We start from the raw sequence: 20,743 nt of genomic DNA, 5'->3' as shown, positions 1-20,743 counted from the left end.
AAGCTATGGAAGCAAAATATATCTTTCTGTTTAAACAGCCAAACTGGAAGGGAAAAAGCAACAAAGCTAAGTTAGGAAAAAACAAATAAACAAACAAATAAACAAGCAAAACAACAATGGGCAGAGGAACTTTAGAACAACTTAGGATGAAGGTAGAATGTGCAAACTGATGGAAAAGATAGATGGAAATGTGCCTGTGTTTATATTTAATCTCTGAAATAAAAAGCACACACTCCTGCTCTGTAAATAGATGCCATGATGTGGTCAGGTTTTGTATGGTTTTCATGCATAGCATCAAGCAATCAACATCTCATATCCAAGAAACACACAGGATAGTCTGGAAGTAGACTGCACAGAACATTGTGCGCAACTCAAAGAACCACACTATCTTCTGCCTGTTCCTCTCAGTCATTAACATATTCCTCCTTTTGGCTATCTCTCAAACTCCAAATGATCTTAAATTTAGCCAGAAATGTGTGATTTTACCATCTGTACTGCACAAAGAAATACCAAAACTGGACAGCACAACCCTACTCGCAACAGCTGATGTCCAGGAACAGTAAACAAAGCTGGTATATTTTTTGGCAGAAATCTGCTTTGCCATACTGGACTTAAAAAAGAGATGTCACTGATTGGAGGCAGTGTATACTACCAAACACCCCTCCCCTCCACCCCAACAAATGTTTCCATATTTTCACAAAAAATAAATCAATAAATAAATATATGTTTTCCTTTTATGTTTGAATTAAAATATCATTCATCACAATATAAGGTCCTGGTTACTTGCGTAACCTCCGTTCCCTGATGGAGGGAACGAGACATTGTGTCAATGTAGTGACACTAGGGGTCACTCTTGGGAGCCAGAAACACCTCTGGTCTTTGATAAAAGGCCAATGAAAATTGGCGAGTGGTATTTGCATACCACTCCCCCGGACATATGGGTATAAAAGGAGCTGGTATGCAACCACTCATTCAGGTTTTATGCTGAGGAGCCGAGACAAGGTCCGGCCATTTCAGCGGGTAGTTCAGCGTTGTGGCAGGAGGGACACAACGTCTCGTTCCCTCCATCAGGGAACAGAGGTTACGCAAGTAACCAGGACATTCCCTATCACTCACTCGATGTTGTGTCGATGTAGTGACACTAGGGGTCCCTATACAATACGCCACAACTGGCTGAACTGTGTTACGTGAACTGGCGGTGTGTGACGGGCAGACGACTGTGTGCCTCGTAGCCAGCGCACCATGCCGACACATAACCTCCCCCAAAATAGTTATGAGTGTCGAATGGCCTTTTGGGGACAAGTCGACTACCCAAAAGATAGAGACAGACTAACCCAGTTGTGGCCTCTTTTCCCCTTCTTTTTTCCACTCCCTAAAAAACAAGGGGGATTATCCGACTGGGCCACCAGGTCTATTCACTGCAGAGACCACACCTCGCCCAAAGAGAGGGGGGGATATTTAAGTGGAAAAAAACATTACATGGTCTTGCTGACCATGTGGAGAGTCTCATGGTAGATCCTACCCAACGGTGGAGGAGTTACAACAAACATGGAGACTGTGGCAGAGGGGGCTCTGCCCAAGGAAGACGCAGTTTGCCAACAGGGAAACAAATTAGCAGAAGATATACATCGCATGGGGTTACCTTACAGGGAACCACCTCATGCGGAGCACCTACCCCAGAACAGGGCTCTTAGTTAGCATGTGTACTGGGCCGGCAGCGAGTCTCTCCGAAAACTCGACTGCCACAGGACTCAGAGGAAGTCAACCAGGGAACATAGTTTGTGAACACTACTGGGAATTAATGGTGCACATCTTCAGCTCAGAGTAGGTGAAAGGCACTATGTGCAAGCGATACACCCGGCTGGCTATCCCGGGCTTATCCGCTTGTATTGCGTGCCACTACCTGGGACGAATCCGGTTACACCCGGAGGTTGTAGAACCTTGCAAAGGTGTTGGGTGTTGCCCAGCCTGCTGCTCTGCAAATGTCTGTTAGAGAGGCACCCCTGGCCAAGGCCCAGGAGGCCGCTACACTCCTGGTAGAATGGGCCCGTAGCCCTACTGGGGGAGGCACGTCCTGGGCGAGATATGCCATAGCTATTGCGTCAATGAGCCAGTGGGTGATCCTCTGCTTGGAGACAGCACTTCCTTTCCGCTGTGCACCAAAGCAGACAAAGAGCTGCTCAGAGATCCTAAAGCTCTACATGCGATCCAAATAGATGCGTAAAGCGCACACCAAACACAGTAATGACAGGGCTGGGTCTGCCTCCTCCTGGGGCATCGCTCGCAGGTTCACCACCTGGTCCCTAAAAGGGGTCATGGGAAGCTTGGGCACATAGTCCGGTCGGGGTCTCAAGATTACGTGAGAGTAGCCTGGACCGAACTCCAGGCATGTTTCACTGACAGAGAACACTTGCAGGTCTCCTACCCTCTTGATGGAAGTGAGCGCAGTCAGGAGGGCAGTCTTCAAGGAGAGTGCCTTAAGCTCAGCTTACTGTAAAGGCTCAAAAGGAGCTCTCTGCAGACCTGAAGAACTACAGAGAGGTCCCATGAAGGAATGAGGCGTGGTCTGGAGGGGTTCAGCCTCCTGGCACCTCTCAGGAACCTGATGATCAGGTCGTGCTACCCTAAGGACTTACCATCCACTGTGTCATGGTATGCTGCTATAGCAGCAATGTACACCTTCAAGGTGGAAGGGAACAGCTGCCCTTCCAACCTCTCCTGCAGGAAGGAAAGCACCAATCTGACTGCGCATCTCTGGGGGTCTTAAGCGCACCACTTAGCGAAAAGACGCCACTTAAAGGCATACAGGCGCCTCATAGAGGGGGCCCTAGCCTGAGTGATCGTGTCTACCACCATGGGTGGTAGACCGCTTAGGTCTTCCACGTCCCGTCCAGGCGCCAGACATGGAGGTTCCAGAGGTCTGGTCGTGGGTGCCAGATAGTGCCCCGTCCCTGAGAAAGAAGGTCCTTCCTTCCTCCTTCTCGCCGGGGGGGGGGGGGGGGTGTCGCAAGGAGCGTGAGGTCCGAGAACCATGTCTGGGCCAGTAGGGTGCTACCAGGATGACCTGCTCCTCGTCCTCCCTGACCTTGCATAGGGTCTGTGCAAGTAGGCTCACTGGGGGAAATGCATATTTGCGTAGGCCAGGAGGCCAGCTGTGTGCCAGCACGTCTATGCTGAGGGGTGCCTCGGTCAGGGCGTAGCAGAGCGGGCAGTGGGAGGATTCTTGGGAGGCGAACAGGTCTACCTGTGCCTGTCCGAATTGACTCCAAATCAGCTGGACCACCTGAGGGTGGAGTCTCCACTCTCCCCTGAGGGTAACCTGCCTTGACAGCGTGTCTGCTGTAGTGTTAAGGTCACCCGGGATGTGAGTGGCTTGCAGCGACTTGAAGTGCTGCTGACTCCAGAGGAGGAGACGGCGGGCGAGTTGTGACATACAACGAGAGCGCAGACTGCCTTGGCGGTTGACATATGTGACCATTGCCAAGTTATCTGTCCAAATTAACACGTGCTTGCCCTGGACTAATGGCCGGAACCTCCGCAGGGTGAGCAGAATTGCCAACAACTCAAGGCAGTTGATGTGCCAATGCAGCCGTGGGCCCGTCCATAAGCTGGCAAACAGCACCCCAGCCCGTTTTGGAGGCATCTGTCATGACCACGACGACTCGAGTCTGAAGCCAGTGCTGAAGTGGTCTCATATGCATCAACCCGAGTGGGGTGGCCACCACTGAGGATGCCATATGCCCCAGGAGCCTCTGAAAGAGTTTCAGTGGAACCGCTGTTTTCTGTTTGAACGCCTTCAAACAGGCCAGCACCAACTGTGCGTGCTCGTTCATGAGGCGCGCTGTCAAAGAGACTGAGTCCAACTCCAAACACAGAAAAGAGATGCTCTGAACTAGGAGGAGCTTGCTCTTTTCCCAGTTGACCCGAAGCCCTAATCGGCTGAGGTGCGAGAACACCAAGTCCCTGTTTGCACACAAAATATCCCGAGAGTGAGCTAGGATTAGCCAGTCGTCGAGATAGTTGAGAATGCGAATGCCCACTTCCCTTAACGGGGCAAGGGCTGCCTCTGCGACCTTCATGAAGACACGAGGGCACAAGGACAGGCCCAACGGGAGGACCTTGTACTGATACGCCTGACCCTCGAATGCAAACCGCAGGAAGGGTCTGTGTTGAGGTAGAATCGAGACGTGAAAGTACGCGTCTTTCAGGTCTACTGCCGCGAACCAATCTTGATGCCGGATGCTCACCAGAATGCGTTTTTGCGTCAGCATCTTGAACGGGAATCTGTGTAAAGCCCGGTTCAGTACTCACAGGTCCAAGATTGGCCGCAACCCACCGCCTTTATTCGGTATAATGAAGTAGGGGCTGTAAAACCCCTTCTTCATCTCGGCCGGAGGTACAGGTTCTATTGCACCCTTCCGTAGGAGGGTAACAATCTCTGCGCAAAAGGTAGCAGTGTTTTTGTCCTTCACCAAGGTGAAGTGGATACAGCTGAACTGAATGGCGTAGTCGAGTCGGATGGTCCGTACCAGCCATCACGACAGATTGGAAAGTGTAAGCCACGTATCCAAGTTCCACGCAAGGGGGAACCAAAGGGACAATGTCGTCGGATGTACCGACAAGTGGAGCCTTGTGGCGGGGTGGAGCTCGAGGTGCCACGCCATGTCGTGGCCATGCTGAGTCTAGGGACATCGAAGCACTTACCTGGCTCCTTGTGACCACCCCCGAACAGCCTGGGATGGGGGAGGAAGAGGCCTGTCCTCGCAACCCGTGGAGACTGTCACATCAGAGGCGGATGTGTGCCTCAGCTGGGCGCGCAGGGGCGGGGAGACTGCCGCTGCAGCGCCAATCCTGCAAGGAGAAGCCCGTAGACAGTGGTCGTGATGATGACCGTGCACACTGGGTATGTGACCCAGGGAAGGAGGAAACCGCTCTTTTGCTGAACTTTTGGGTACCGCAGCCACTTGGGCATGCGGCGAAATCAAATAAAAAGGCAACAAAAGATTCTCCACCCGCCCCTCCACTGGGGGATGGAGTGGTCTTACTACCAGCTCCAATGCAGTGAGTTTCGTCGACCCTGGGTCGCCCATCTCAGGGGCGCTTTGATGACATTTGTGGGTTCTTAGCAGCCAGCCGTGAGGGGCCGGACCGAAGGGGCGGGCTGCGGCGGAGCCGGTGCAGTCACCACAGGGGGACGCCCTTGGCAACGAGCAGACGGGGTGTGGGATCTTGAGCCACGCCGGGGCAGAATATGCCGGATAGCCTCCATCTGCTGCTTCACTGTCGAGAACTACTGGGCAAAGTCCTCGACGGTGTAGCCAAATAGGCCAGCCTGGGAGACGCGGCAGCAAGGAACCGTGTCTTGTCGGCCTCACCCATCTCGATCAGGTTGAGCCAAAGGTGGCACTCCTGGACCACTAATGCGGACATCCTCTGCCCAAGAGACCGTGCCATGACCTTCATCGCTCGGAGAGCGAGGTCGGTCACCGAGCGCAGTTCCTGCATCAGATCTGGGTCAGAACTACCCTTGTGCAGTTCTTTTAGCGCCTTGGCTTGGTGGACCTGCAGGAGAGCCATGGCGTGCAGGGCAGAGGCGGCTTGCCCAGCAGCATAGTGAGGGCAGGGGAACTGAGAAATCGGGACCGGGCAGTAAAAGGTGCCTCCCACGATTTTGTCAGCTCCTCATGCACTTCCGGGAAGAAAGACACTGGAGCGGGGCTTGGCTGCTTTGAGCGGCGCCGCGAGCCCAGGAACCAATCATCGAGTCGTGAGAGTTCAGGGGAGAGCGGAGGGTTCCACTCTAGCCCGATGCTTGCGGCCGCCCGGGAAAGCATGTCCGTCATCTCTGCATCAGCCTGTTACTGGGCAATCGACCCCTGTTACTTCTGCATCCGACTGGACAAGCCCGCTCTCCGATGCTGGGCTCGAGAGCTCATCAGCTCCGCGGGCTCTGAACAAGAGGTTGAACCCGCCGTGAGACGAGCCGGCAGACTCATCCGGAAGCCCGATCGGGGCCGACGAGCGTGCTGGGGAATGGGAGGTCCGCGGGGGGATACCCGGCAGAGGCAATCCCATTGGAGTCCCCAAATCGTCCCCAGTGCTAGCCGTGCTGGCCTCAAACCCATAGGTAGAAGGACCGAGGCGGGGAGCCGCTGGGTTGGCTTGCTTTCTCCATCATTTTATCTCTGACAGGGAAGTCAGAGATTCTTTTATTTATATATATTTATATTTAGTATATTTATTTATATTTATTTAGATAACAACCTCCGCGGCTCTATCATAGGAGAGAGCATAACGGTCAACTAGCGTGTTAAGAGTGTGTTCCGCCCATATAATGTCTATGGGACCACCGCGAAATGCTATGTTATGCTAAGCTTGTAGGCTCTACATAGTAGAAGGGCTCTGGTGCTGTGGTGTGTGCGTCAGTGTAATTACTCCAGGCGGACACATTAAAAAGTTTCCGCCTTTCACACCATTGTTTATGCCTTATTAACGGTAAATGCGTTAATCGCGATTAAGAAAAATGAATGCGTTAAACTTTAAAATGTATCACATGTTAACGTGTTAATTCTGACAGCTATATAAAGTACACATTGTCACTGACAACCAGTAAATAATTAGACTGATTTAAGTTTCACAAACCTTACAAATTTACTCTACTGTTGTAGCCCATTCGCCTCAAGGTTTGACATGTTGTGCATTCTGAGATGCTATTCTGCTAACTACAATTGTACAAGTAGTTATCGGACTTACCGTAGCCTTTCTGTCAGCTCAAACCAGTCTTGCCCTTCTCCATTGACCTCTCTCATCAACAAGGAATTTCTGTCTGCAAAACTGCCACTCACTGAATGGTTTTTGTTTTTGGCACCATTCTGAGTGAACTCTAGAGACTGTTGTGCATGAAAATCCCAGGAGATCAGCAGTTACAGAAATACTCAAACCAGCCCATCTGGCACCAACAATCATGCCACGGTCGAAATCACTGAAATCACATTTTTCCCCATTCTGATGTGAACATTAACTGACTCTCCTGACCCGTATATGAATGATTTTATGCACCGCACTGCTGCCACATGATTGGCTGATTAGATAATCGCATGAATAAGCAGGTGTAAAGGTGTTCCTAATAAAGTGCTCATTGAGTGTATACTGTTGAGTTTATGGAGTTGGGCCCCCCACAAACATTTTGTCCCAGGACCTGTGAATTCAAGTGATGTCGCCAAAATGAAAACACTTGTCTGAGACCCACCAAACTGCAATTAAAAATCAAAACTTCACACTTGTAAAGAGGGGACTTTTTGCAGGAGGGTCCCCTGAATTCAAGTGGCCAAGGACACAAATTCTTATATTTCCCCCTTTACCATGCCCCTGCTTTTGGAAACATACAAACATTAGCAGTAACTCCCATTACATTCATATTTCTTTGAATAAAACAGATATTACCAGAATAAATCATTCTAATCAGAGTGGGAGATGATAAATGTTGTTTTCTAGTATGCGAATCAACTATTTTCTAATAAAAATATAAAACTCCATTATGCATCATACTGTGATTTAGAGCCGAATATTTCATCATCCATCAAAGTTGCAATGTCTCATAAAATGCTGATAATTTTCCTTGTTGTTCACGTCAAAGCACTCAGTTACGACTTCAATCATAAGCAAGGGGCATTGCAGATGGGCATGAACAATGGTGTGTACCCTCCAAGGGATCTGGAAGACTGTGAGGCATGCAAGCACACTGTGTAAACACAGTGCAATGAATTTCAGATGTGTGCCTGTTGCCCTCTCTCATCAGCAGTGTTGGTTAAGCTGCTCTAAAAAAGTTATTAAGTAACTGAACTGGTTAAAGAATTAAAGGGGGCAGCGTTAAATTAGAAAACATATATTTTAACATTAGATGTTAAATTTCAATTTTAAATTCACTATTGTTTTATATTAAACTGTTCTATTGTCTATGCAGTATTTAACACAATTACATAAGAAGTAACTTTAAGAAAAATTAAGAGTAATCCCTTACTTTTTTCAATAAAAAGTAATTTAATTACAGTAATTAATTACTTAGTAATGCATTACACCCAACACTGCTCATCGGTTCAGCACACTCGTGCTCATTTGTTAGTATGGTGAATTACTTCTGCAACAGTAAACAACAAAAACTTGCTTATGGAAAGTTTCACACTTTGTAACCCAGCAGAAAAGGGCACTAGGTGTCATAAGCGCTAAATGATGGTTTATAATGCACAGAAACAATCAGAGCACTGAAACATGGGATGTTAGGCTAAATGGAGAGGGGGTAAAATCTTTCCATGGCAGGGAGAGCTGCCACGGAGACCTGCCACCGTCGCAGGCAGCTCTAACTCAACCTGCCACTGCCAACAGCAGCTCTCACTCGAACTGCCACCACCAACGGCAGCTCTCACTTGGCTATCACTCATCCTTCCACTTCTGCAGACAGCTCTCACTGCCTCCGTCACTGTTTTAAGCATCTTCCTCGTGATCCATCACCGTTACCTGCGCCTCCCTCTCGATCCGTCTGCGTCACAGACAGCTCCAACTCGCACTGTCACCATTACTTGTGCCTCTCTTGCGATCCACCACCATGTACACACATGCGCATGTACTGTTTCCATACACTAGGATATTTAAAACATTAATATGCATATTCTGTTGCCTCTAAAATCCTGTCTTTTTCTTTTACACAAGAAAATTTGATCCAACCTCACAATGTACAGCCTATATCACTGCAATATATGCAGATGTGCAACTTGCACAACAATAATAAGAGATGCAGTTAACTCTTTAGCATAGTTCTAGCTCACTGTGAATTGTAAATTGTCTGTATGTATTGTCTGTATTGTTTTTCTGTGGAGTGTTCTGTTGTTATTTGTACTAATACGTGTTTCTACTGGTCATGTATGTCATATGTTAGGCCTACTTGCGGTTCAGAAGACACTGTGTTTCGTTTCATCCCCTGTCACACAGGAAAGATACGATCATAAAAGGTTGCTGCAGAGTGTGGTAATAAAGTAATGGGGAGACAATAAAGCCTAACTTATTTACAATAAAACCCTACCATCCAGCGAGAATGCTTTGTGTCCACAATGTCTGTGTCAGTGTGCATATCTATTAATTTTTAATTACAAAAGATAGACTACATCATAATTACACAATTGTTGTCTATTTGTGATTGTGGTAGAAAAGTTTTTCATTTTATTCATTGCTTGGCACCTTATTTTAATATTTGTTTACTGTTATTCTGTCCTATTTTATTATTATCGTATTTAATTTCCTGGTCAGTAATTGTTTTATGAAGTAATGCTTTGGAAATATTGTATGTAAACACAATGATGCCAATAAAGTACTTTTATCGAAACTGAATTGAACTGAGAGTGTAAATAAGCAGCACTGACATGTAGCATAATTTAAGTTAGTTCAATCAAATAAGACATCTAATACGATATGGTCTTATTTGAAATTATCATAATGTGTGTAAACAAAAAGCTTGACACTACATAAATATGTGTTATACAAATCCTAAATATTTATACATAATAATGTATTCAATGTTGTTAACTGCTTTTAGCAAAATAACCATAACCTTACAGGAGGACAAATATAACTTTTGTAATGTAATGTATGCTACTGTTCATGTGTTGCATTATTGTAACTTTACAATCAAGTGTCAATCAAGGCAATCACTGCAAACAACAGTGCTACCTACAATACTAAATAGGACTCAGACTCTGCACTCAAAAAGGTATATTATACACATTACATTTTAATATTAAAATGTACATCAGCATAAATTCATAATCTTAAAAACATTAATGAACAAAATAAGGTGTATTTAAATATTTAAGTTGCCTATATTAAGTTCCCTATCTGTCACTCACTCAAAGTTGTGTCGATGTAGTGACACTAAGGGTCACTCTTGGGAGCCCCAAACACCTCTGATGTTTTAAGAAAAGGCCAATGAAAACTGGCAAGTGGAATTTGCATGCCACTCCCCTGGACATACAGTTATAAAAGGAGCTGGTGTGCAACCACTCATTCAGATTTTTAATTCGGAGCCGAGCGGTGTTGATCTATTCCACTGCCAATCCATTTGCCTCTGTAGAAAGCAAGCGATCTCCCCCTCTCGCACAGATAAGTGGGGAGAACTTCCCTGGGCGCTTCAACAGCGCGTATTGAGCAATAAAAGAGTATATTTCTCCCTAAAAGAATATATATTCCCTAAAAGAGTGGGCACTGATGGGAAGCATCTTTTTAAAGATGCCTTTTCGGTTATGTGCAGTTCCTAGTTGCGGCCGTTATTTCTCCGCTTCTGACGGTCATGATCGCTGCCTTATTTGTCTGGGCTCCAGACACGCTGAGACAGCGTTCCTGGATGGTTCATGTCCACACTACGAGAGCATGACCATGGCCACGTTGCGATCGCGGCTTTCCTTCCTCAGACCACGCACATGACCACGACGGTTAGTGCTGGATGTGATTTGGGGACTTCAATGGGAGTAACTCTGCTGGGTGAATCCCCACGGACCTCCCATTCCCCAGCATGCTTGTGCGCCCCGGTTGAGTGTTGGGATGAGTCATGCGGCCCGCCTCAGAGCAGTTTCGACCTCTCATTCGGCACACAGGAGGAGGATGAGATCTCGATAGCAGCATCGGAGAGCAGGCTGCTTCAGTCCGGTGCGGAGGACTCAGCTGGGCTTCTGCCTTCGGGTGTGGTCGCCCAGTCTGAGGCTGACACCGAGCTGATGTCGGTTGAACCTTCATGGCTTGATGATTGGTTCCTGGGGTCGGAGCGCCGCTCTTCCCGGAGGGGCATAAAGAACTTGTGAAGTCGTGGCGGGCACCTTTCACTGCCCGGACCGGGCTTTTAAGTTCTGCTGCTCTCACCACCCTCAACGGTAGGGCAGCCAGGGGCTACACGGACGTTCCCCGGGTAGAGCAGGCGATTGCGGTGCACGTGTGCCCGCAGAGCGCCGCCACCTGGCAGAAACATCCTAGGCTCCCATTCAAGGCCTGTAAGACTAAGTCGTCTCTGATGGCGAAGTCTTACAGTGCTGCGGGGCAGGCCGCCTCCGCTCTGCATGCCATGGCCCTACTGCAGGTCCACCAGGCCAAGACATTGGACCCGGGAGTAATGCAGGAGCTGCGCTCAGCAACCGACCTCGCCCTACGGGTGACGAAGGTCACAATGCGGGCTCTCGGGCAGGCGATGTCCACGTTGGTGGTCCAGGAGCGCCACCTTTGGCTCAACATGGTTGAGATGAGGGATGCCGACACCGTCGAAGACTTTGTGCAGCAGTTTCGATTGTAAATCAGCAGACCGAGACCATTAAGCACATCTTGCCCCGGCATGGTTCAAGATCGTGCACCCTGTCTGCCCGTCGCTATGGCGACCTTCCTGCTGTGGCAACATTGGCTTCACCGCAGCCTGAGCCAACGGCATAGAGCTCCCCGCAGGAAGTTGACACCCCGTCTCACAGTCCACAAACAAGAACCCTTGGAAGGCTTCTAGCGCCCCAGATACAGGCGACCCGGAGGTGAGTAGATTCGTGCCACATTTGGATGTGGTAGACAGACCACTCCATCCCCTCGGTGGAGGGCCGGAGGGAGAATCCTTGGTTTCCTTTTTTGTTTAGTGCACCGCACGCCCAAGGGGCTGCGGTACCTACATTTTCCAAAAAAGAGCGCTTTCCTCACTCTCTGGGTCATACACTCGAGTGCCAGTGCATTGCAGGTGTGGGTTTCCCACCTCCACGCACCTGGCTGTGACACACACACACACCCACGCACAGGCAGTTGTGGCTGGCTACGAGGACGCTCAGCTTCCTCCCCCGTCGCTGACCAGTCCTACGTTGGGTACAAGGAGCAAGGTAAGTGCCTTAACGTCTCTCCCTATACAGCGAGATTGGGACATGAGGCCCCCCGACATATTACTTCGAGACACATTCTGCAGCTACGTCAACAGCAGTCGTCTCCTTGGTGCCCCTCGCGTACTTTCATGTCTCGATCCTGCCTCGTCACAGACCATTCCTTTAGTTTGCCTTCGAGGGTCAGGTATCCAGTACAAGGTCCTCCCCTTCGGTCTGTCCCTGTCGCCTCGCATCACGAAGGTCACAGAGGCAGCCCTTTCCCCGCTAAGGAAAGTGGGCATCTGCATCCTCAACTCGATGACTGGCTGATCCTAGCTCACTCTCGAGATCTGTTGTGTGCACACAGGGACCTGGTGCTCAGCCACATCAATCGATTGGGGCTTCGGGTCAACTGGGAAAAGAGCAAGCTCGACCCAATGCAGAGCATCTCTTTTCTCGGGATGGAGTTGGACTCGGTCGCTATGACCGTGCATCTCATGAACGAGCATGCTCAGTCAGTGCTGAATTGCCTGAAGGCATTCTGGGAGAACAGCAGTCCCACTGAAAAAATTTCAGAGGCTCCTGGGGCATATGGCATCCTTGGAGGCGGTCATGCCCCTCGGGTTGATGCATATGAGACCGCTTCAGCACTGATTTCAGACTCGAGTACAGAGATGGGCATGGCGCCGTGGCACATATCGCGTGGCTATCACGCCAATCTGCCGCCACTTGTTCAGCCCTAGGATGGACCTGGCATTTCTACGGGCAGGGGTTCCCTTAGAGCAGGTCTCCAGGTGAGTCATCGTCACAACAGACGCCTCCAAGTCGGGCTGGGGCACCGTTTGCAATGGGCATGCAGCCGCAGGTTCCTGGACAGGCCCTCGTCTGCATTGGCACATCAACTGCCTCGAGTTGCTTGCGGTACTGCTCGCCCTTTGGAGGCTTCAGCCGTTGATCCAGGGCAAGCATGTGTTGGTCCGGATGGACAACACGGCAATGGTAGCATACAGAAACCACCAAGGCAGTTTGCGCTCGCCCCGCATGTCGCAACTCACCCGCCATCTCCTCCTCCTCTGGAGCCAGCGGCGGCTCAAGTCACTGCGGCCACTCATATCCCCGGCGAACTCAATCGCACAGCGGACGCGCTGTCACGGCAGATGACGCTCAGGGGAGAGTGGAGGCTCCACCTCCAGGTGGTCTGGCTGATTTGGAGTCGATTCGGCGAGGCACAAGTAGACCTGTTTACCTCCCGTGAATCCTCCCACTGCCCACTGTGGTATTCCCTGTCCGAGGCCCCCTTTGGCATGGACGCACTGGTGCACAGCTGGCCCTGGGGTCTGTGCAAGTATGTTTTTCCCCCAGTGAGCCTATTTGCACAGACGTTGTGCAAGGTCAGGGAGGATGGGGAACAGGTCTTGTTGGTAGCACCCTACTGGCCCACCCAGACTTGGTTCTCGGAACTCACGCTCCTCGCGACAGCCCCTCCCTGGCAAATTTCCTTGAGGAAGGACCTTCTTTCTCAGGGACGAGGCATGATCTGGCACCCACGGCCAGACCTCTGGAACCTCCACGTCTGGCCCTTGGACAGGATATGGAAGATCTGAGTGGTCTACCACCCACGGTGGTACTATAACTCAGGCCAGGGCCCCTTCTACCAGGCGACTGTACGCATTGAAGTGGCGCCAATTCGCGAATTGGTGTTCTTCCCGAGGTGAAGACCCACACAGTTGTGCAGTCGAGTCGGTGCTTTCCTTCCTGCAGGAGAGGTTGGAGGGGCAGCTGTCCCCCTCCACCTTGAAGGTGTATGTAACCTCTATAGCGGCACACCACGATGCAGTGGACAGTAAGTATTTGGGGACACACGACCTGATCATCAGGTTCCTTAGAGGCACCAGGAGGTTGAATCCTCCTAGGCCGCACATCGTTCCCTCATGAGACCTCTCTGTGGTCCTGCTGGCCCTACAGAGAGCCCCTTTTGAGCCCTTAGAGTCAGTTGATCTGAAAGCCCTCTCCTTGAAGATGGCCCTCCTGACTGCACTCACCTCCATCAAGAGGGTTGGGGACCTGCAAGCATTCTCTGTCAGTGATACATGCCTAGAGTTCAGTCCGGCATACTCTCACGTGATCCTGAGACGGTTCCCACTACCCCCTTTAAAGATCAGATGGTGAACCTGCAAGTGCTGCCCTGGGAGGAGGCAGACCCAGCCTTGTCGTTGCTGTGTCCAGTACGCACTTTGCGTATCTATTTGGACCACACGGAGAGCTTTAGATGCTCCGAGCAGCTCTTTGTCTGTTTCGGGGGACTGCAGAAGGGGAACGCTGTCTCCAAACGAGGATTTCCCACTGGATTGTGGATGCCATCACATTGGCATACCAGGCCCAGGGTGCGCCATCCCCTTTGGGACTACGAGGACACTCTACCAGGAGCGTGGCCTCCTCCTGGGCCTTGGCCAACGGTACCTCTCTAACAGACATCTGTAGAGCAGCGGGCTGGGTAACACCCAATACCATTGCGAGATTTTATAATCTCCGGGTTGAGCCAGTTTCGTCCCGTGAGTTGGTAGGTACAAACAGGTAAGGATGCAGGCAGCTGGCCAGGTGTACCGCTGGCATACAAGCGCCTTTCCCCTTCCAAGGGGAAGACGTGTGCTCTTTCATCAATGTGAGTTCCCGGGATCGGTGAACCCTGGATTCCTCCCCCAGCACCTGCGGCAAGCAAATTTGGTGGAGGAATTCAACGCTAGGCCCAGTACTTGTGTCAGTATGCCCTGTTCAAGTCAGCCCCTGTACTGGGATAGGTGCTCAATATGCGTTGGTTCCCTGTCGGTAACCCCATATGATGTAATATTCCATGGTACGGTCTCCTTGTCGGTAGACCCGTGTCTCCCCTTGGGCAGAGTCCTCTCTGCCACCAGTTGCCGTGTTTGTAGAGCTCCCTCCTCTCCAGGTAGGACCTACAACGGGGACTTCCTCAACATACGATACTGTAGGTAAAGAATCAGTAAGCCCATGTGACGTATTTCCACACAATTACCTCCTCTTCAGGCAGGGTGTTGTCTCCATGGTGTCCTTTTCCATGGGCACCTACCCTGAAGCGAATATATTTTGGCCCCAGCTGGAATCAAGCGAGTTCTTTCTCTGGGAGAAGAAAGAAGAGAAAAGGCCGAACCAGCTGGTGCGTTTCATATAGGGACCCCTAGTGTCACTACATCGACACAACGTCGAGTGAGTGACAAATAGGGAATGTCTGGGTTACTGTTGTAAGGGAACGAGACGTTGTGTCCCTCCTGCCACAACACTGAACTGCAGTGCATCCGGAAAATATTCACAGCGCTTCACTTTTTCCACATTTTGTTATGTTACAGCCTTATTCCAAAATGGATTCAGTTCATTATTTTCCTCAAAATTCTACAAACAAAAGCCCATAATGACAACGTGAAAGAAGTTTGTTTGAAATTTTTGCAAATTTATTAAAAATAAAAAACGAAAAAAATTACATAAGTATTCACAGCCTTTGCCATGACACTCAAAATTTAGCTCAGGTGCATCCTGTTTCCACTGATCATCCTTGAGATGTCTCTACAACTTGATTGGAGCCCACCTGTGGTAAATTCAGTTGATTGGACATGATTTGGAAAGGCACACACCTGTCTATATAAGATCCCACAGTTAACAGTGCATGTCAGAGCACAAACCAAGCCATGAAGTTCAAGGAATTGTCTGTAGACCTCCAAGACAGGATTGTATCGCAGCACAGATCTGGGGAAGGGTACAGAAAAATTTCTGCAGCACTGAAGGTCCCAGTGAGCACAGTGGCCTCCATCATCTGTAAATGGAAGAAGTTTGGAACCACCAGGACTCTTCCTAGAGTTGGCTGCCCGGCCAAGCTGAGCGATCAGGGGAGAAGGGCCTTAGTCAGGGAGGTGACCAAGAACCCGATGGTCACTCTGACAGAGCTCCAGCATTTCTCTGTGGAGAGAGGAGAACCTTCCAGAAGAACAACCATCTCTGCAGCACTCCACCAATCAGGCCTGTATGGTAGAATGGCCAGATGGAAGTCACTCCTTAGTAAAAGGCACATGACAGCCCACCTGGAGTTTGACAAAAGGCACCTAAAGGACTCTCAGACCATGAGAAACAAAGATTGAACTCTTTGGCCTGAATGGCAAGTGTCATGTCTGGAGGAAACCAGGCACCGCTCATCACCTGGCCAATACCATCCCTACAGCGAAGCATGGTGGTGGCAGCAACATGCTGTGGGGATGTTTTTCAGTGGCAGGAATTGGGAGACTAGTCAGGATCGAGGGAAAGATGAATGCAGCAATGTACAGAGACATCCTTGATGAAAACCTGCTCCAGAGCGCTCTGGACCTCAGACTGGGGCAAAGGTTAATCTACCAACAGGACAACGACCCTAAACACACAGCCAAGATAACAAAGGTGTGGCTCCGAGACAACTCTGTGAATGTCCTTGAGTGGCCCAGCCAGAGCCCAGACTTGAACTTGATTGAACATCTCTGGAGAGATCTAAAAATGGCTGCGCCCATCCAACCCGATGGAGCTTGAGAGATCCTGCAAAGAAGAATGGGAGAAACTGCCCAAAAATAGGTGTGCCAAGCTTGTAGCATCATACTCAAAAAGACTTGAGGCTGTAATTGGTGCCAAAGGTGCTTCAACAAAGTATTGAGCAAAGGCTGTGAATACTTATGTACATGTGATTTTTTTTTCTTTTCTTTTTTCGTGTTTTATTTTTAATAAATTTGCAAATATTTAAAACAAACTTCTTTCAAGTTGTCATTATGGGGTATTGTTTGTAGAATTTTGAGGAAAATAATGAATTGAATCCATTTTGGAATAAGGCTGTAACATAACAAAATGTGGAAAAAGTGAAGCGCTGTGAATACTTTCCGGATGCACTGTATCCGCTGTGATCGCCGGGTATTGGCTCCTCAGCATAAACCTGAATGAGTGGTTGCACACCAGCTCCTTTTATACCCGTATGTCCGGGGTAGTGTCATGAAAATTCCACTTGCCTATTTTCATTGGCCTTTTCATAAAACATCATGTTTGGGGCTCCCAAGAGTGACCCCTAGTGTCACTACATTGACACAACGTCTCGTTCCCTCCATCAGGGAACGTGGGTTACAATAGTAACCCAGACGTTTTTTTCCCTAATTTGGGTCATTGTCCCTCAAAATGTTTGTTCTGTCAGAGATTATTTAGCAGAGATGGGCCACTTCTATTTAAATGAATGGGAGGAAATGGAACACTCCACTAAGGAGCTCTAAGCATTCAACAGTCAACGGGTGTACAAAGATAGTCCAGCCTTACAGTTAAAAGAGCCTGTCGATCAACTCTAGAACGTGCATGCACATTAGCAATACAAGCCGGGGAACTTGCATTTGCATTCCGTCAATGCAAAACGCAGCTCTCACCTAGATCTGTCAACATCACAGGCAGCTCTCACATGATCCATCAACGTAAAACACAGCTCTCACCTAGATCCATCAATGCCACAGGCAGCTCTCACACGTGATCCATCAATGCAAAACGCAGCTCTCACCTAGATCCGTTAATGTCATAGGAAGCTCTCACACGCGATACATCAACGCAAAACACAGCTCTCACCTTGATCCATCAATGCCACAGGCAGCTCTCACACGTGATCCGTCAATGCAAAAAGCAGCTCTCACCTAGATCCGTCAATGCCACAGGCAGCTCTCACACGCGACCTGCCAATGCAAAACGCATCTCACACCTACATCCGTCATCTCAAACTGCAGCTCTCACCTAGATCTGTCAATGCAACAGGCAGCTCTCACACACGATCCGTCAACGCAAAACACAGCTCTCACCTAGATCCGTCAATGCCGCAGGCAACTCTCACACGCGATCTGTCAACACAAAACACAGCTCTCACCTAGATCCATCAATGCCACAGGCAGCTCTCACACACGACCCGCCAACACAAAATGCAGCTCTCACCTAGATCCATCATCTCAAAGCGCAGCTCTCACCTAGATCTGTCATGCAACAGGCAGCTCTCACATGCGATCCGTCAACGCAAAACGCAGCTCTCACCCAGATCCATCAACGCCACAGGCAGCTCTCACACGTGATCCATCAATGCAAAACGCAGCTCTCACCTAGATCCGTCAATGCCACAGGCAGCTCTCACACACGATCCATCAATGCAAAACAGAGCTCTCACCTAGATCCATCAATGCCACAGGCAGCTCTCACACACGACCCGTCAACGCAAAATGCAGCTCTCACCTAGATCCGTCATCTCAAAGCACAGCTCTCACCTAGATCTGTCATGCAACAGGCAGCTCTCACATGCGATCTGTCAACGCAAAATGCAGCTCTCACCTAGATCCATCAATGCCACAGGCAGCTCTCACACGTGATCCGTCAATGCAAAACGCAGCTCTCACCTAGATCCGTCAATGCCACAGGCAGCTCTCACACGTGTTCTGTCAACGCAAAATGCAGATCTCACCTAGATCCGTCATCTCAAAGAGCGGCTCTCACCTAGATCTGTCTTGCAACAGGCAGCTCTCACATGCGATCCGTCAACGCAAAATGCAGCTCTCACCTAGATCCGTCAACGCCACAGGCAGCTCTCACACGTGATCCGTCAATGCAAAACGCAGCTCTCACCTAGATCCGTCAACGCCACAAGCAGCTCTCACACGTGTTCTGTCAACGCAAAACGCAGCTCTCACCTAGTTCCGTCAACACCACAGGCAGCTCTCACACACGACCCGTCAATGCAAAATGCAGCTCTCACCTAGATCCGTCATCTCAAAGCGCAGCTCTCATCTAGATCTGTCAACACAACAGGCAGCTCTCACACACGATACGTCAACACAAAACACAGCTCTCACCTAGATCCATCAACGCCATAGGCAGCTCTCATATGCGATCCGTCAACGCAAAAGGCAGCTCTCACCTAGATCCGTCAATGCCACGGGCAACTCTAGAACACGTTCCATCAAAGCAAAACACAACTCTCACCTAGATCCGTCAATGCCACAGGCAGCTCTCACACGCGATCCAATTCATCAATGCAAAACGCAGCTCTCACCTAGATCTGTCAACGCCACAGGCAGCTCTCACATGCGATCCATCAACGCAAAACGTAGCTCTCACCAAGATCCGTTAATGCCACAGGCAGCTCTCACATGCAATCTGTCAACACAAAACGCAGCTCTCACCTAGATCTGATGCAAAATCAGGAGCTTACGTCTTGCGCATTCTTAACAAAGTGTGTGCATGACACAGAGGCAGCTGAACTTTGAGAAGTGGTTTCAGTGGAAGATTGAATCACACTTAATATGCACCGGACAGGACATTTTCAAAACGATATTAACTCCCAATGAAATCCCCCCCACACACAAACACACGCAAATATATTACAAATATGATAAATACATCACATACCGTATCCTCCATATTTTTTGGTCTTTTTGTGTTTGGAGATTTGAATTGGCACAAAGCCTGAAGAACAGTTTATACATTCTGTGTTAATAACTAAATAAAAAGTTATATTCTACATAATGCAAGTTTCATTCTATATACTGAATATAATATACCAGTAAATCATGCACTGGAGCATTTTAAAATGAATTTTGATTGCTCTTCCTACTTATTTTTTCACTTAATTTTTCACATTCAAAAACATTTTGGATTGATATAACTAGGCTTACAGAAATGCAAATAACAGAGACGGAGTGGTGAAAGCTGCATGTGAGGGTGAGAGGTTAAGTATCAGAATTCAGTCTTGTGTGACGGTGGCAGGTCAAGTGAGAGCTGCTTGCAGCGGTGGCAGAAAGATTTTACATCTACTGGCTAAATGTTAGCCTCAATCACCATTCACTTCCATTGCATTGTTTTCCAAATAATGGAAGTGAATGGTGACTGAGACTAACCTTCTGCCTAACATCTTTTGTGTTTCATGGAAGAAAGAAAGTTATAAAGGTTCTGAAGAACATTAGGGTACTCCTTTTAGTATCTCTGTAGTTCATAGTAGCGATATAGTTAAATATTTGCTCAGGAAAGATAGGAAGCAACCTGTACTGTTGTTTAGACCAAAAACTCAATTAAAGTGCCTGACCACAATAATTTAATCTTATCAGTGTGGGTGTCCAAATATCAAATCAGAGAGAACAGCAGAGAGACGTGCACTAACCTGCTCATGGTACTCAATGCCCATGCTGAGTGTGTTAATAAGAATGGCGATCATTATTCCTCGTCCAAAGTACTTGCTGTCCACAATCTTGTGGAAAGTGTCACACACCAGCCTCCAGAAATGCACCACCTTTGCTGCCCGATCTCCTAATGCAAACTTCTTCTTCCTGTTGAGATCTCTGCCATCCCGATAATGGGCATCCTGAGTAAACTCATACACGCCCTCACTGTCAGAGTCTGCCGTCTCATTCCCATCTATTCCCTCTGAGTCATTGCCCATTGATTTAGCACAATATGGACAAGTCTCAGGGTCAAAGGTCAAAGTTGTGTCCAAGTTTGTGGGGGCATCCTTGCAGATGATCTTGCCTGCAATTTATAAGAAACATATCAAAGAAACTGACCGATTGGAATAATAGCCAAACTTTGTCTTTTTGCTGCATTGCCGGCTTCACACCCATATTAAGATGTTGTATAAATGTACCAAATAGATATTGGTATGCAGGTATGTGTAAGGGTTTAAAAGTTAAATTAAAAGTTACATTTTAAAGTAAAATTATTTGAATTATCTACTTTATTTGTATTTTATTTAACTGTTTTATACAGTGGTCCAAATCTGGGATTCAAAATCTAATTTAAACCTGTAAATAAACTGAAATGTTTAGGATTTTGAAAACAGTAAAACAAAA

The 20,743-nt window shown here is 48.6% G+C and overlaps 1 protein-coding gene across 1 annotated transcript in view; it reads right to left on the bottom strand.

The window, feature by feature from the left end:
• Window positions 1–20,743, bottom strand: part of LOC127423073 (voltage-dependent T-type calcium channel subunit alpha-1G-like) — a 258,610-nt gene that overhangs the window by 145,003 nt on the left and 92,864 nt on the right. Inside the window, exon 8 of the mRNA XM_051667102.1 lies at window positions 20,059–20,423. Coding sequence (XP_051523062.1) covers window positions 20,059–20,423 — 365 coding nt within the window. The remainder of the gene's footprint in view (window positions 1–20,058; window positions 20,424–20,743) is intronic.

This window comes from Myxocyprinus asiaticus, chromosome 32 (assembly GCF_019703515.2).
Source record: "Myxocyprinus asiaticus isolate MX2 ecotype Aquarium Trade chromosome 32, UBuf_Myxa_2, whole genome shotgun sequence".
In the NCBI taxonomy this organism is placed as follows: Eukaryota; Metazoa; Chordata; class Actinopteri; order Cypriniformes; family Catostomidae; genus Myxocyprinus; species Myxocyprinus asiaticus.
The sequence above is the reverse complement of the archived record's forward strand: the minus strand, read 5'-3'. Positions and strand labels throughout refer to the sequence as shown.